Source organism: Ctenocephalides felis, unplaced genomic scaffold, assembly GCF_003426905.1.
Source record: "Ctenocephalides felis isolate EL2017-DRISC unplaced genomic scaffold, ASM342690v1 CF-g0.4_SCAFFOLD_03572, whole genome shotgun sequence".
Classification (NCBI taxonomy): Eukaryota; Metazoa; Arthropoda; class Insecta; order Siphonaptera; family Pulicidae; genus Ctenocephalides; species Ctenocephalides felis.
In genome coordinates this window covers 33,803,391-33,821,216 of record NW_020539726.1, presented here as the reverse complement: position 1 = coordinate 33,821,216, position 17,826 = coordinate 33,803,391, and the positions used below count along the sequence as shown (strand labels likewise).

Genomic DNA, 17,826 nt, shown 5'->3' with positions numbered 1-17,826 from the left:
CCCCGAACGAACAACCCCCTTAAGCTCATACTACTGAATCAATTTAAAAGAATCAAAAACTGTTCGAAAGATATTAAGTGGGAACGATACTGATTAGTTTTAGGTGAAAATCTACCTAACCGTTTTCTTGTAATTCGTTGTTGAAAAAAAAATTGAGCCGATTTTTATGAAACTTTTTTTGATGATATATATCATGGTCTTATAGAACTTACTGAAATATTACGACCTTACGACAAGTAGTTTAATTTTAAAAATTAATCAAAGTTTGAGAAAATGAGTAGTTTTTTTGACGTTTGTTACAATTAAAATTAGACGTTTTGCTTGGTATAATGATAGAATACTTGGTCTTAATGAACATACTAAACCATTAAAGTCCTAGGGAAACTGGTTCAAATATAAGAATTATTGACTTGTGAAAATTTGCTTTTAGAAAATCCTCCGAGTTAACGTGCTCGTTCGTTTTTAATTAATAATAAATCCACTCGGAATACTTTTAATCACTCATAAATTAATAGATTTTTTATTGATTAAGTCGATTATTTACGCATATCGGGAAGTTCATGTAACTTGCCTCAATACAAAATACCAATACCAACTAGTTAACAAATAGATTTTCACATTTTTTGCTACCAAGAAAGAAGGCTTCATTACCAGCTGTGTTACCACAGAATTTGCTTATAAAGCTGGTAAATATATGCAATGGCAGTGGTGATTATTTTATATGTTTGTTATTTTGCATGACATGAATGATACCTTGTGGATGATGTGGTGGAATATGAGGGTCGATGGGCATCTGTGCGTGCGGCGGTGGCGGTGGCAGGCCGGGTCCTCCTGGACCAGAAAATTGCACTAGATAAAATGATCAATGTGTTAAAAAAAGCAGAACATACATGTGCACACAATGAATTAAATGAAACCAATTGCAAAGCATGCAAATATTTGTGTAGTAATGATGATGGAGATATGTTGACATTGGAAAAAATATGCAAGCTTTTTGTAAGAAAAGTACAACTTTATTATCAACTTCCCGAAGGAGAAGTTTATGTTTTCATCAAAAAAATCCGATTCGCTAATTTTATGTTTCCTCGTTCGTTTCAAGCTATTCTGAATCGAACGAGACCAAATTTGGAATAAGTATGTGTGTGTGTGTGAACAGATTTTTTGCCGTAAATCGACGTTTTCTTAAAAACTGCTAGGCCGATTAAAAAATTTAAAAGCCATTCGATGTAACTCGATGAGGATTATCGTTTCTCAGTTTTTTGCGATAATCGGTCGAGCCTTTTCTTCGGAATTAGCAGAAATGTGCAAAAATTTTCATCTACGATTTAGCCAAAAATTTTGAATCGATTTCAGAAATGCAAAAACTATTTGAAGAATGTTATTTGGGAATCGTGCTGATTAGTTTTTGGTTAAAGATCGACCGGGCCGTTTTCTTATAATAAAGTCATTCGATGTATCTCGTTGAGGACTAGCGTTTCTAAGTTTTGTGCGAAGATCGGCCAAATATCCCAAATAGATTTTAAAAATTTAAAAACTACTCGAAAAATTTTATTTGAGAATCGTGCTGATTAATTTTGGACAAACATCGGCCAGCCTTTTCATCATAAATAATGGTTAAAATTAGTATAGTATGGCATCGTACCTTTAGGCAAATTGCTGGAACTTTCCGTACCAAAAATTATGATTTTTAAAAAAGATTTTAACGTTGAAAAAAAAATAGATTTTTGAGATCTTTGAAATTTTCGAAAGATTTGAAAGATTTGAATTTGAAGTTTAATATTTTGGAAATGTTGAACTTTTTTTTCAAACCAATCGCTCTGTTAGGTGCCTAGAGACGTAGTATCGAAGCGCGTAAGCGCCTCTTCGCAGTCTGGAGCATGGTAACAGAACCCATAGAAATTGTAAACAATTTTTTTCTTTTTGTTAAAATTCCTATAAAATATCTAATAATTTGTTGTGCATATGCCCAATGATCATTTTTGACCGCCAAATGGCACTTATTTTTACTTTTTTTACTAGATCTCCGAAACCGCTAGACCCGCCTTCCCAAAAAATTGTCAGTTCTTCATTTCGTCAATACAAATAAAAGGTTTTTTTGAATCATTCAAATCGGTCGCTCCGTTCTCTAAAAAACTGAAGTACCATTTTTGACACTTTGCCCCGTATCTTCAAAACGGCTGGACCTGCCTTTGTCAAAAAACTAATCAGCACGTCTCTTTATCAATACGAATCGAATGTTTTTTGAATTATTCAAATCGGTTGATCGGTGTTCAGGAAATCGTGGACGAAAATTTGTATTCGCACACACACACATCAATTTTTTCTAAGGTATGCCAAAATGTTCAGACACTTTTGCAACTTAAAGATATGCAAAAATGTTCATTTTCGATTTTATGCGATTACTATAACTTACCCTACGGAAGTTAAAAAAATCGACTATTTTAATAAAAAAATATTTTAATAAAAATGTTTAGGGTAATAGAGTATATGGTCTTAGTAAACATACTAAAGTATTATAGTCCTAAGAAAAGTTGTTTAATTTTAAAAATTGATTAAATTTATTTGGAATTAATTGATCGCGATTTTAAAAAATACTCTGTGTATGCACTAGACGCATGTTTGTTTTTTAATAACGTGTAATATTTTTTTTTGTTCAAAATTTATAATCTAAAATAGTTTCTTACATTAAGGACCTCTACAGCAACTCGGTATACTTAAATCAATCACTCATAAATTAATATATTGATCTCTATTGATTATATCGATTATTTAAATATTTCGGAAAGTTCATGCAACTTGCCTTAAGGCAAAATGCCACTTACAACTAGTGTTTATCTCTAATTTATTCCTATTACCTGGTTGAGGTGCCAAAGGCGCCTGCTGCGGCGGCATCTGTGCCTCAGGATGCGGCGGAGCCGGTGCATGATGGTGCCCTTGTGGCGGTTCCACCACCGGCGGCATTTGATTACTTTCCGAAATTGGCGGTGTTTCCACTGCCGGCGGTGGTGGTGTTGGTTCATTCTTAATTTCACTCTTTTCCTCTGTCTTCACAATTGGTTTTTCTTCTGGAGGTGATTTGGAGGCGCTTTCATCTCCTGCACTTGGCGGAGCTGGTGTTGATTCGGCTGTTGAACCTTCTGGAGGCTCGATTTCCATTGCTTCGGATTCGGTCTTCTGTTTTTATGGTGTCTGGTTTTTGGTCTTTGGGCTCTTCTATTTTTTTGGGCTGCTCTTGCTCCATTGGCTAGAGGAAATAAGTTGATATTATAAAATAGAATAGTTATGATATTTTTTCTTTATTTAGAAATGCCTATTGGTGATATGTAGCTTTACAGAATAATTAGTTTTAGGTAAATTTGTAGAAAAACCATACCCTTACGGACAAGTTTGTTTGAATTTATTACATTGTCGTTGAAATATGTTATAGGATATTTATTGAAGATTGTACAATATGTGGTGGTCAATGAAGACTGAAGTTTTGTTTGCGCAATGAAGAGGGTCTAGGTTTTTGGAATCTAGCTAGAAAAAATTGTAAGGCTTTAATTTTTTTTTTGCTTGAGATGGTCACAAGCTAGTTGGTTTGGATGTCGACTTGGCCGAGTCTTGCATCTGGAGCAGTAATGGTTAATTTCTTCTTCCACGGTGAAAATTCTAAGATCTTGATGTATTGGCCAGTTTGGTACATATTTTGGGGCGTTCACGATTTGTTTCAAAATTTTGTTCCGGAACTTCTTTAGAATTGCTATGTTTGATTTACTGACCGCATCCCATAGTTGTAGACCGTAGGGCCATATTGGTTTAATAATTGTCTTGTATATTAGGAGCTTATTTTCTAATAAGACTTGTGATTTTCAACCCATTAATCAATTAAATTGTCTAAGTATTAGTTCTAGGTGCTGGTGCTTTTTAACTACATTGGATACAGAAACCAATGGTGAAATTCAATCTAACAAGAGGGCATGAACCTTGCCATAGGGTAAACGTAACATGAATTGCTTTAGAATTGTTTACTTTTAATCTCCATAATTTCATCCACTTTTCTTTTCATAGGCAAGCAATTGGTTGTGATGCTGAGCTAGAATTCCCGTATCATCTGCAAGCCTTTAAATTTGATAATAAAAAAAGGTTTATCGAAATTCATTGAAAATTGTTAAAGTTATGCAACATTTCAATTGACCACATATACATAATGCACCCTGAATGTTTGAAAAAAATGTAATAAAACATTATTTTCTATTTTTAAATTCGAAATAACCGCGATTTTGTCCACAACTTTCCCATCGGCCAACACACGTGCCGGCAACGTGTTGAATAGAATCTCTTTAGTATTTCGAGGTTAAGCTAAACAAAATCAATTAAAAACGTGTTTTAGTTAATATTTTCGCCAGTCAGTGATTTTTTAGTGATTAATAATTACGTAATAAGCTCTCGTGAAATTGTACAAACCGCCGGACTTTGCGCAAAATAAAAAAAACAGTCAAAAAATACATAAAAGGTATGGTAAATACTAAACTCTTCCTTAAATTGCTGATTTTCGTTATGGCATCAGACTTGGGAGTATTTACACTAAAACTATAAAATATTAAGAATTTAGAAAGTCTTTAGATGATCCACATGACGTTGCCTTTTATATATACAAGCACCTGTCTGTATTTTTAGATTAATCGATAGATTCTTCTCTAAAGTATTTATTCGTGGCATTGATTATGAACAACCGAGGCAAGAACAGCCCTCGTGGATCATTTTTTTTCTGATTAAATAATTGTTACCGACTTAATTCACTTAGTGATTCTTAAAACAGACAGTCTTTTCTGTTCTGATTTACTTTTCAAAAATATTTATTCGTGACAATGATTATAATTAATTGAGAAAAGGGCTGATTATTATGAATTTATCAAAGTCTTGAATTCAAACATACACTACAACTATAGCATCTATAAAACATGTAGAATTTAGAAAGTCTTTAGATGATCCGTAGGATATGTCTGTATTCTTACATTAATCGATACATACATCTTTGATCTTCTAAAGTATTTATTCGTGTCATTGATTTTGAACAATCGAGGAAAGGACTGTCCTGGAATCTTCTGTTTTCTTATCGAATAATTGTCACTGACATCATTCACTTTGTGAATCTTAGAACAAACATACTTTCTGTTCTAATTTACTTTACAAAAATATCTATTTGTGACAATGATTATAATAATTAATCGAGAAAAGGGCTGGTTATTATTGAATTTGCCAAAGTCTTGGCAAAACATTACATTTAGAAAGTCTTTGGATGATCCGTTGCATTTGTCTGTATTTTTACATTATTCAATAGATACTTTGTAAAAGTATTTAATTTGTGGAATTAATTATAAACAATCGAGGCAAGAACAGCCCTCATGAATCATTTTTTTCTGATCGAATAAATATTACCAACATCACTTTGAAAATCTAACAACAGACAATCATTAATCGATAAGAGATGAAATTTGTCAAAGTCTTGTATTCAAACATACACTACAGGAATTTAGAAAGTCTTCGGATGATCCATATGTTGTTCTCATAATTTGTTTGTATTTTTAGATTAATTGATAGATACTTTTCTGATCTTCTAAAATATTTTTAATTTAGACTTTCTTTAGTATTAGTTTTTATAAACAATCGAGCAAAGGACAGCTCTAATATTGCTTCTGGATCATTTTTTTCATTTACTTTGTGAGTCGTAGAATGGACAGTCTTTTCTGTTCTGATTTTCTTTGCAAAAATATTCGTGTCAATGATTATAATAAATCGAAAAAAAGAGCTGGTGATAATTATAAATTTGTCAATGCCTTAAATTCAAACATTTCTGTCACTGTAACGGAACTCTACATTAAAATCCTTAGATCGTACAGTTTCTTCTATAGAATTGGAATGCATTATACTGCCTCTGCATTTTAAAAAAATATTTTATAATCAAAACAATATTTATTCAATAAATGCATAATGACATAATGAAAAACAATCTAGAACTTCAAGTTCAATCATTCGATTGATTATTCATTGCTCGTCAGACTCAAAAAAAAGTATTTTTAATATTCAAATATGTTACTTAATGCTTTCAAATTATTATTATGCAAATTGAAATAAAAAATATCAGGTATTCTAAATCTGTATGACAAATGTTGAAAGTGTAATTCGTAGCTCAAAATTTTAATGAATGCAAGAATTTAAAGAAACTCTCAAGAATTTGATAAAAAATTAGTATTATATAAGGTATGTGAATACTATTCATTGATTTATTTTTATTGTTATATTAAAATGAAAAAAAAAAGAAGATGTTGAAGCAAAAGCTCTTATAAATTATTTTCATTGCGTATCATATTTGCATTATTGTTATTCTCATTATTTTTTTTACTGATTGCTCTTTTATTACTTGTTATATTTATAGAAAAAAAACGATAAAGTTGAAGTAAATCTTATAAATGATTCTTATTAGATATAATGCAAGAATTTAAAAAAACTCAAGAATTTGATAAAAAATTAGTATTATATATTGTATGTAAATACCATTCACTGATTTATTTTTATTATTGTTATATTTAAAAAAAAAAAAACATTAAGTTGAAGCGAGAGTTTTTATAAATTTTTTTCATTGCATATCATATTTGCATTATTATTATTCTATTTTTTTTTACTGATTGACTCTTATTATTTGTTTATTAAAAAAGAGAAAAATAAAATAGAAGCAAATCTTATATATTATTCTCATTACATGTCAAATGCAAATATTTTTCACTGATTGCCTTGGTATTGCATGTAATTTATTTTAAAAAAATTTAATAAGCCTAAGCAAATATTCTTATAAACCATTTTCACTACATACTGTATGTAATTCTTTTTTACTGATTGGCTTTTTATATAATGAAAAAAAAAAAATAATAAAGTTCAAGTTATAAATTATCCTTATTTTATATCATCATACAAAATTGTATTTCACTGGTTTCTTTGAATTTTTCTTTGGATTTTTAATTGGAGTTTTATTGACCACATTGAGTATATATATATATATATATATTTTTTTACCAATTGTACTATTTCACGAGAGCGTTTTCATTAAACTATCTATTTACCTGTATATAGTGCAGAACTATCATCTATCCGTGTGAAAAGCATGGTGAGGAAATTACACAGTGATGAAAAAAAATTAGTGGTCTAATAAACGACACAAACATGCAATAACTAATAACTTAATTGTTGGTTAAATTATTTATATCGGTAGTTATAAATTTGTGAGACTACTTGTGTTGTGCTTGGTGAGTGTTAAAAAAGTGATGTAAATGTGAAAAATGTGAAAAAATACTTCATAAGGTAAGAAATAAATGTATTTTTATGTTTTATTTAATTTTGCATATTAATATTTATCAAGATACATTAATCAAGCATGTGTAGAATAAAAAATTTAAAACTTCAGATCATAAAATTTGCATCCTGTTCTTTGTTTTAATAAATTCAATACAAATAATGTTTTTTAAAACACTTGAGGAATTGTGCAAAATTAATAATAATGATAAACCATTACTATATTCAACACCGTACTCAAATACAAAATGTTCTTCAAATATAATTTTGAGTGAGCAATTATTGAGCAAAATGTAATTTTTGAATATTATAAATATTAGGTTGTCAAATATCTCCCTTCCGCCTTTTTGTATTATAAACCAAGAGCAAAAAAGCGGAAGGGAGATATTTGACAACCTAATATTTTATATTTATTTGTGAGATAAATGCTTTACAGCAGCAAAGTGTTGTACATAAAATCTCTAGTTTAATATTATCTAAAATATTATTACATACCTCTCTCGATCCCTGACTATCCTCAGTCGGTGCAGATGCCATAGTAGCACCTGCAGCCGCAGGAGCATTATTCTGGGCCTCTTCGACAGATTTCGGGCCCCCTGTACCACCAGCTGATCCTCTGTTGGCATCATCAGCCCGAGGACCTTTTTTGGTCCGGCTAAACGTTCTTGTCGCAAAGCCTCGTATTGTTTTTCCACCATTTTCTGGAACGCTTCTTCGGTCACGGCTGGTTTACAGTGCTAGAGAAATAGAAAGATAATTAATAATAATCTTATATATAAAAATGGAGCTCTCGATAAAATGATCCGCTAAAACTCGAAAACGGCTAAACCGATTTGGCCAGTCTTAGTCTTGAAAAATTCGTGCTAATCAGTAGGTTGTCGGAAAGGTGAGATATTGTTTCAAAATCGCGTAGAAACTTTACATTTTTAATTTGAACATTTTTGTGGAAGCGTAATTTAAATAAAACAATGGACGGTGGCTAATACGTCAAACGTCAAACGTTTTTGACTCATGATGTTTAATTATGTTTAATAGGATGTTTAACGTGAATATTATTTAATTATGATTAAATTGTAGTAAGTAGTTTTGTTCGTAGTTATATTTATACACAAAAACGTTATTAAACTGGCCGCAAGTGTTATTAGAATCTCAAAATATTAACTTTTTTGAAATGTTGATATGAAAATGCAGTTTTTGGCATATTTTTCTCAAACACGGTGCTCTGAAAGATCTCATTTGTATAATTGTATACTCATTGGTATTTATAAAATATTTATAAAATATTATTTAAATAATAGGTTATATTATTTTTTATTTATGTTATTTAAATTCAGAACCTAAATTTGGTATCGATCAAATGGACATTTTGTCGAATAACATTTTCCCAGTTATAATTTCCTAGAATTTATCGAAGAATAGATAGTAATATATGAAGGTCCAGGGTTAAAAAGGTCCACCACCGATGTGTCAAAAACCAGTAAAGTTAAGCATTGTTTAACAACAATATTTGAAAGTAGAGGCAAAAAGATGTATAACCAGCTATAACCTTGATTCTCATGACTTTGCTATCGGGAGATGAACAGAAATTTTTGAAAATCCATAAAAAAAAGTATTTTCTTCCGTTTGTAGTATTCAGCATTAGTTAAAAGTGTAATTATTTTGTAAAATATATTTAAAATTAAAATACTCCGCCTATAGGGTAAAAAGGTCTAAATAACAAAATTTTTGAAAAACAGCAAGAAAGCACATTTCTACAATGATGAAGTAGCAGGCAGTTTTACTGAACGTAGCCAGATAATTGTTCGTTTGAAATGTGTTATTTGTTGTGATATAATTGTTATGGTTTTCACAATATAGTTTATATTTGCTCAAAGTCAAATTGGACCTTTGTGCTTTGACCTGCTCTACATATATATTTTTTATTAAATTTACTTTAATCCATTGAATGTTACTTTTGAAAAAGCAGGCCAAAGAAGAAATACTCAATTCATTTTCTATCTCTCCTCGCAGAAATTTGATAATTTTGTATAAGCTCAGTAGTATTATTTACACAAAATCCAGAATCCAAAAAGAATCTGAAAGACTTGAAACGTAATCAATAAGTCGAAAGACCAAAAAAGATTTGGATTGGAATATACCATGTTTTCTATAGAAAGTGTATAAAACTTCCGGTGTGATTGTATTGACAAAATATAGACAAACTAATGGGATTTATTGTTTTTAAAATACCTTATTGTATATAGCATTCAAACAACACTTAATCCTTATACACTAAAAGTATTAATATTTTTGATTCTCTAGAAATTGTTTAGAATATACCTTACTTAGCAAAATAACGTTTGCCGGGTCAGCTAGTTAATAATAAAAATCTTTGTATAATATTTTACTGTATGGGTAATTTTATTTTTTTAAATACCTTCTTTAGTTCTTGTTGAAAAGTTTCACTGCTTTCAATAAACTTCCTCTTCTTAGTTTCAAATTTGTCTTCGATCTGCTGCAACTCAGCCTCTAATTTTTTCTGATGCATTGTTAAAGAATGGACTTGTCTTCTTAAAACCTGATAAAAGTTGATAGAGATAAATTGTTGAAGTAGCCAGATGCAATCTTATTATTAAAGTTAATGAATACATTGAACACAGACACTAATTACTTTGAAAGACCAGATACAATTTATTATTACCTAAAAAATAATAATTTGGTTCATTATTGAATTTATTAACTTCCCGAAGGAGAAGTTTATGTTTTCATCAAAAAATCCGATTCTCTAATTTTATGTTTTCTCGACGTTTCAAGCCATTCTGAATCGAATGAGACCAAATTTGGAAAAAGTATGTGTGTGTGTGTGTGTGTATGTGAACAGATTTTTTGCCGTAAATCGACGTTTTCTCGAAAACGGCTGGGCCGATTTCAAAAATTTAAAAGCCATTCGATGTATCTCGACGAGAACTATCGTTTGTCAGTCTTGTGGGACGATCGGCCGGGACGTTTCTTTATAAATAGCAGAAAAGTGAAAAATTTTTCGTTCACGTTTTAGCCCGCAATTCTGAACCGATTAAGAAAATTCAAAAACCGTTCGAAAGATATTGATTGGGAATCGTGCTGATTAGTTTTTGGTAGAGATCGGCCGGGCCGTTTTCTTGTAATAAAGTTTTTAAAAAAAAAATTCGACGATTTTTATAATTATTTTTTTGACGGTAGATACCATAGTCTTCTAGATCATACTAAAATATTACGGCCCTACGACAACTGGTTCAGCTTTAAAAATTCGTCAAAGTTTGCAAACATTGGTATCGTTTTTTTGGCATTTGTCGAAATTAGACTTTTGATCGACGTTTTCTCAAAAACGCGTGAACCGATTTTAGAAATTAAAAAGCCATTTGATGTGTCTCAATGAGGACTATCGTTTGTCAGTTTTGTGCGACGATCTGCCAAGCCGTTTCTTCATAATTTGGATAAAAGTGTTAAACTTTTCGTCCACATTTAAGCTCATCCTACCGAACCGATTTTAAAAAATCAAAAACTGTTCGAAAGATATTAGTTGGGAATGGTACTGATTAATTTTAGGTGAAAATCTACCGAGCCGTTTTCTTGTAATGAACTGTTGAAAAAAAGCCGATTTTCATGGAACTTTTTTTGGCGATATATATCATGGTCTTATAGAACTTACTGAAATATTACGGCCTTACGACAAGTAGTTTAATTTTTTTTTAAAATTCGTCAAAGTTTGCTAAAATTATTATCGTTTTTTTTAAAGTAGGATTGATGAAGTATATTATTTACACTTTTTTTTGATTAAGTCGATTATTTACACATATCAAGAAGTTCATGTAACTTGCCTCAAGGCAAAATACCAAACCAACTAGTGTGTAAGTTGTTCACAGTTCAAGAAAATTAGCTTAGTATTTGCGATGGTAAATTATTTTATTGCCATTATATAGAAGAGAGTAGATGTGTAACATTTATGAAGGCGCAAACAAATATTTTTCGATATTTCGACTCTAGGCAGCTAAACCAGTGCGATTGCTTTGAAAAAAATTTCAAAATTACCAAAATATTTTAAAATGAAGAAAACATTTTAATTTCAACAATCTAATGAATAGATTTAATCAATAAAATAATAAATTTAATCTTATTTAGAAAAATTAATTTTTGGTATGGGAAGTTCCAGCAATTTGCCTTAAGGCACGATGCATATACCTCTAGTTTATTACCTGCATTCTAGATGTTGTAACTACAGATCTGACATCTGGTACGATAGCATCAGAAAATATTTCATTAATCAGGCGGTGATTTCGGTTATAGCGAGCGAAGGCTACATGTTTAGCAGAGTAACCATCATCTTGATCTGAGAGTAATAAGACAGTATAATTTAATTATTATGGTCAAATTAATATAATATTAATTAAATTAAATGGTATATTTACCATCTTCATCTTCAGCTGGTTGAATATCAATTCTTCTGTCTTGTTGTTGTTGTTTGCCACTTGAACGATCATGAACGTCTCTTTCTTCTGAGACAAGAGTCACTATAAAAGATAACAAACTATTATAAGAATATCTTTGCTATATGTTGTTTAAACTAAAGTTAATTTATTAGATAAATCCTGGATATTCCAATAAATTTATATGTTTTTCTAAATAATTAATCCACTAAATAAAAATAATAAATACGTCCTCATCAGGTTTTTCTGTCAAAAACAACTTTTTATGATATAACAATATTATTAATGATGATTACATAATATTAAAAAACTTATAAATGTATGAATTATCTACTTTTTCTTAAAAAAGGAAAAAATATGTAGAAATATATAAAAAATTAGGAAGCAAAAATTATTTACCTAATTTTTTATTTGTTGGATTAATTGTTTGGAAAGAAACAATTAAACAACAAGCGATATATATATATATACATATATATATATATATATATATATATATATATATATTTATACATATATAGATAGATAGATAGATATATATCATATATATATATATATATATATATATATATATATATATTACCCTTACCTGGTTTTACTCTATTTTTAGCAGCAATATAAGCCAAATAAGCAGATGAGTTATGATAAGCTTTCAAATTCTTTTCATATTCCACTTTATCAGCTTCATATTCTTCAACAAATTCAACTTTTTCGCTCTCGGGCAAATCCCTCCACATTCCTCCAATGATTTTTCCAATTTCCCATAATTTTAGATCTGGATGATTTGCTTTTACTGAATCCCAAACTCTACGAGAGTATCTCATGTAGGGCATGAGTGGTTTCTCTGGGGCTTTCGGTGGCTTTAGGGCAGTCGCCTAGAGAAAAAGATTATTGATGTAATTTACTTTGATATTTTAATGAATCATAATTTAATGATTTAATAACCTGCATAATTTTATTCTATTTATAGTTAGAAATAGAATGTAGAATAAATAATTAATTGTTTGATTTTTCAATTTAATGTTATGAAAATTATTTCTTCATTTATACTTTACTCTTATCAAACTTCATAAACAGATATTTTTTTCTAAGAATTTATATCAAATATTTACATAATTTCATTTATTAAAAATATTTTAGTTATAAAGCTTGCATGAATAAAAATCATTTCTGAAATTAAAAAAAAAGTATTTTGTTGCACAATGATTTAAACAGTAGTCACTTATAAACAAATAGTTTTGTTAAACATATTTATCAATATAAATCAAGTTTTTTAATGCAAAAATCATAAAAATATACATAACTTATTACCTCTTATATATTTGCTACTAATAATTCTAAACATTAATTTTTAGAATACAAATTTGATAAATACAGATTATGTTTAGATTTTAAAATACTTACAGAAGCACTAGCTTTGCTAACTTTCTGCGGTAAATAACCAGGATGACTGTGTGGGGTCACTATAAAAGGTGACCCCGAATTATCTTTTCGGCTTCCTCCATCTCCACCTCCTCCACCACCCGAGGCTCTTAATCGTTCTAAAAGAATAAACAAAATTAAATTACCTTTATTGAACCTAGCTTAACATTACAAACTAATACAGTTGTAAATGATATAAAATATATTACATAAACATATTATTTATAGTTCCTAATACATTTATATCATTACTAAATTATTGTTACAAGTAGAGCAAAATAAAAACTTCTGATAGATTCTCCGCTGTTAGTATCTATTTTAATCAAATTTTGATATTATACTTATATTATATATAGTTAATAATCTATCATTGTTTTATCTAACAAGTTGCAGAAAAATAGGATTATAAAGAGTAAAGAGTAAAGAGTAAAATAAAAAATGTTGAAATATAACATATAATATATTGAATTGTAAATGAATTTAAAAAAGTAACATTTTTTATTCAAAATACACACAAACACTTGCTATAAATCTCAAACTATGCTATTAAACACATTTAAACTATCTTTAACAAATATTTGTAAATTACTATTATCGAGACTCTTAATTGTAATAAATAAATTAATTAATTAATATTACCTTTATGAAACCTAGCTTAACATTACAAACAACATGATTAGCTTTTGGTAAATATTATAAGATTTATTATTACTACTATTCCATGAATGATAGAGATTCCTTAAAGCACTGTATAATTACCTTGTGATTGGATAAAACTATTTTAATATCAGTGTAAAATATAAAAAAGGAGACAAGTTGAAATATAAGACCTAACCTATTTGACATCGAATTGAAAATTAACTTTGAGAAGTACCATTTGTTCTTCGAAATACAAACAATCACTGGCCATAAACCTCAAATAATGCTTTTGAATAAATTAGAACTATTTTTAACAGTAAAATTCATACCAAACACAAATATTTTGATTTGTGGTATTTACAAACGCCATATTTGTTTTGATGCAAGTGTTTGTAAATTATTGTAGTAAATATTATTTATTAATTATAAATACTCACGAGTACTTTGTACAGGTGTACTAACTGCAATTTGTTTATAAGTCGGTGGCATAGACATTTTTGATAAAATATATCTTCTAAGCCTTTCTTAAAATTATTGTGATATCTTGTTGTAAGTTCTGCAAAATTCATAACACATTGATTAATAAAGTAATTGCGCATAAATTAACTTATACACATTTGAACGTAATTGACACTTTGTTACATGTATATTTTAATTATTTATCTAACTATATATAAAAAGCAGTAACTTTATATAATTTGTATACATATATCATTCCGTACATTTTTGAGAGTCCACCAAATTGATTTTTATGAGTATTATAGCTAAGTATTAAATGCTCATCAATAAAATCACATTTTTATACATTTTACTACATTATTCTCGAGTTATAAAAATATAATAAAATTGTCATCTACATTTTGTTGACAAGACGCCACTAAGCAAAAATTGGTTCGCCGGTAGTGTTGCCATATTGGATAAAGAATGAAGTGAAGTTGGCGCGCGAAATTCAAATTTGAAAATAAAATTTAATAATCGACTTGAAAATGAATAATTTTGTTAAAAGTGATCTATATCAAAATCCATTTTTTTTATATAAATCGAAATTTGAAATTATTCATTTTCTTATTCATCAAATTATTTAAACATTGTAATGTTTTATTTATTCAATGGCATTGAGTGTGTTGCCTTTTATCTATTAATTTATTTAATATTTTCAAAATTTATCTCTAAAGCTGAAAACATACATTTTATATAAAAAAATCAAATAATTTATTTTTTTAGAAATAGTCATTAGTTTTTTAATAGACCCAAAATCATTTGTTACAATTTTTTAGAAATTCAAAGATTATATGTAAGAGTTTTTGTTTCTAAAACACATTTTTATTATTTGAGACTTGTATTATTTTCAACAAACAAAAGCTGAATTGTCAGCAAAGTAATTGTAAATACAAATTTTCTTCAGAAGACTAATATGATTTTTAATTTTACACATTAATTTCACCAATTATTTAGGTATTTAGCCAAGTCGATAAAGGGTTTTCAGAAAAACTCTTCAAAAATAGCTTTGATTTTTATAGAAAAATTATTCTTTTTTAATCTTACTTAAAATCAGAAGCATTTCAGAAAGTAAAAATATTTTTCGCTGTTGAAACAATATGTGTGTTATTTATATAAGGAAATAAGTTTTCTTTGAAGATAAAATTATTCGTGTATAGTTTTTGTGTTAAGAGTAGTTTTAAGTGCAGTAGTTATATTAATAATTAATATTCATATCATCAAAAATTTCTGTGTGGGACAATATATATTATATTACTTTTTTTTTCTGAATTAATCAACTAAGTGCCATAAACACCAAAATTAAATTAATCGTATAGACTTATAAATCATATAAACTTTAATATGAAGAGTTTGGTGTATTTTAAAAATTTGGCTTCCTTAGGACACATATTATTCAAAAAATTACAATTTTAAGAAGAATACTCTCGAATTTTTGCGAAAACCACCTTCTTTTCATAATATTTGGAAATTTATTAAAGATACGTATAACTTTAAGAGAAAAATATGCGATTTTTTATAAAAAAAGACAGCTTCATTTCATTACATTCTGAAATTTATTCAAGATACGTATGAAAGTATGTTTAAAAAAATTGTATGATTGCATTATATGAATCTTTCATAATTTTCGTAATTTTATGAAAACGTGATTGTTGTGCTTAATTCAAAAATATTCTATTTCTTAAAATTCTGATTTTTTTCTTTTAAAAATGTGTCAATCTTTTAGAATACATCCAACTCTTTATAAGAATTCTACACAATTAATTTTAATTTTGGTGGAAATGGCACTTTAAAATTAATAAGTATATAATTTTTTACCAACATAGGAAATTCTTATAATATAAATATTGAATTATTAATAACAACTATACTAATAACTATTCTTAACGCAAAAACTAATAAACAAATAATCGTTTCAAAGAAAATCACCCGACTTAAACTTATTTACATAACCATGTTTTTGAACAATAAATAAAATATATCCCACTTCTGAAATATTTTTGATTTTAAATAGTATTAGAAAACAAGATTTTTTTTAAAAAAAATATACAAAATCAAAGCTGTTTCTCAGAAAGAATAATCGTACATTAATTTTTATGTTAAAAAATGGTCCAACCACTCAAAAACTTTAACATATAATTAACAAATAAGGTACATTTTAAAACAATAAAAAATACCTCCCACTTCTTAAATATTTGATTTTGAAGATTAAAAACCGGAAATTAAAAAAAAAAATGCACAAAATCAAAGCTAGAAACAGCTTTATACAATAATTTCCATGTTAAGAGTAGTTAAACCACTCTTATTTTCCATATAAATAAAATACGTTAAATAAATTTTTACAATAAAAAATATATCCCACATCTAATTTTAGATATTAAATTTTTTTTCCAAAATCCACGTTTCTGAGGAAAATTATTCATATATATTTATTTCTACGCCAAGAGTAGTTCTTATTTAAATAAAATACATGTTTAAACAATGAAAAAGCATTTGCTTACTTTTGAAATATCTCTGATTTTAAATATAATTAAAAAAAAGTTCAAAATCAAAATTAGAAACAGCTTTATGTACTAATTTTATGTTGAGAATGGTTAAACTACTTTCCACGCTATTTTTCCATATAAATAAAATACACGTTGAGATTCTGATTTTAGATATTAAAAAAAATGACCGAAATCCATGTTTCTGAGAAAAATTATTCATATATAATTTTTATATAAATAGTAGTTTTTATATAAATTAAATACATGTTTGGACAATTAAAAAACATTTGCTTTCTTTTGAAATATTTCAGATTTTAACTATTTAAAAAAAAAAAATATTTAAAAAAAAGTAAAATTAAAGCTAGAAACAGCTTTATACATGAATTTTTATGTTAAGAGTAGTAAAATTGCTCCAAAACTTGTTCGTTTATATAAATAAAATACAATGTTTAAACAATAAAAAATATATTCCACTTCTGAAATATTTCTGATTTATGAAATGAACTTCTGAAATATTAGAAAAACGTCTAAAATCAAAGCTGTTTCTGAGGAGATTAAAATAAAATACATGTTTAAACAATGAAAAACATTAGCTTACTTTTGAAATTTTTCTGATATAAAATTTAAAAGAAAAATTACAAAATCAAAGCTGTTTCCAATACTTTCTATTTATGCCTTTATTGACTCGGCTAATGATGTATGTATATTTAACATTGATTAAAACTATTTCAATTCTGATGTTTCACATCAATTTAATTTTATAATGGTACTTTAATAACTAACATCATTTGTTTCACAACAAACTATAAACAATTAAATTAGTTACAAATCGAGAAAACTTGTACATCATTAATAATATTCATAAAATATGCACAATAGAATTAAATATGCATTTTTAAATATTAATATATACACAGCATAACAAATTCTATAATGGATATAGTTTAACAAAGTGTACATAGCACAAACTGTAATGTAATTTTTGCACTTTATAAATTATATCTATTATT

General features: G+C 27.8%; 2 protein-coding genes across 2 annotated transcripts in view; both read right to left on the bottom strand.

Annotated features, from left to right (window-relative positions):
* LOC113388388 (splicing factor, arginine/serine-rich 15-like) overlaps positions 1-3,215 on the bottom strand; it is a 7,248-nt gene extending 4,033 nt beyond the window's left edge. The window contains exons 1-2 of the mRNA XM_026625772.1: positions 2,856-3,215; positions 754-849 (exon numbers count right to left, since the gene is read on the bottom strand). Coding sequence (XP_026481557.1) covers positions 754-849; positions 2,856-3,156 — 397 coding nt within the window. The 5' untranslated portion in view covers positions 3,157-3,215. The remainder of the gene's footprint in view (positions 1-753; positions 850-2,855) is intronic.
* A 2,611-nt stretch (positions 3,216-5,826) lies between these two features.
* LOC113388387 (SWI/SNF-related matrix-associated actin-dependent regulator of chromatin subfamily E member 1-like) lies at positions 5,827-14,327 on the bottom strand. Its single transcript, XM_026625771.1, has 8 exons — positions 14,270-14,327; positions 13,176-13,312; positions 12,361-12,646; positions 11,754-11,855; positions 11,541-11,674; positions 9,746-9,886; positions 7,825-8,066; positions 5,827-5,917 (listed from the first exon to the last, which is right to left on the bottom strand). The coding sequence occupies exons 1-8, from the start codon at positions 14,325-14,327 to the stop codon at positions 5,827-5,829; spliced, it is 1,191 nt and encodes a 396-aa protein (XP_026481556.1).
* Between the last annotated feature and the right edge of the window lie 3,499 nt (positions 14,328-17,826).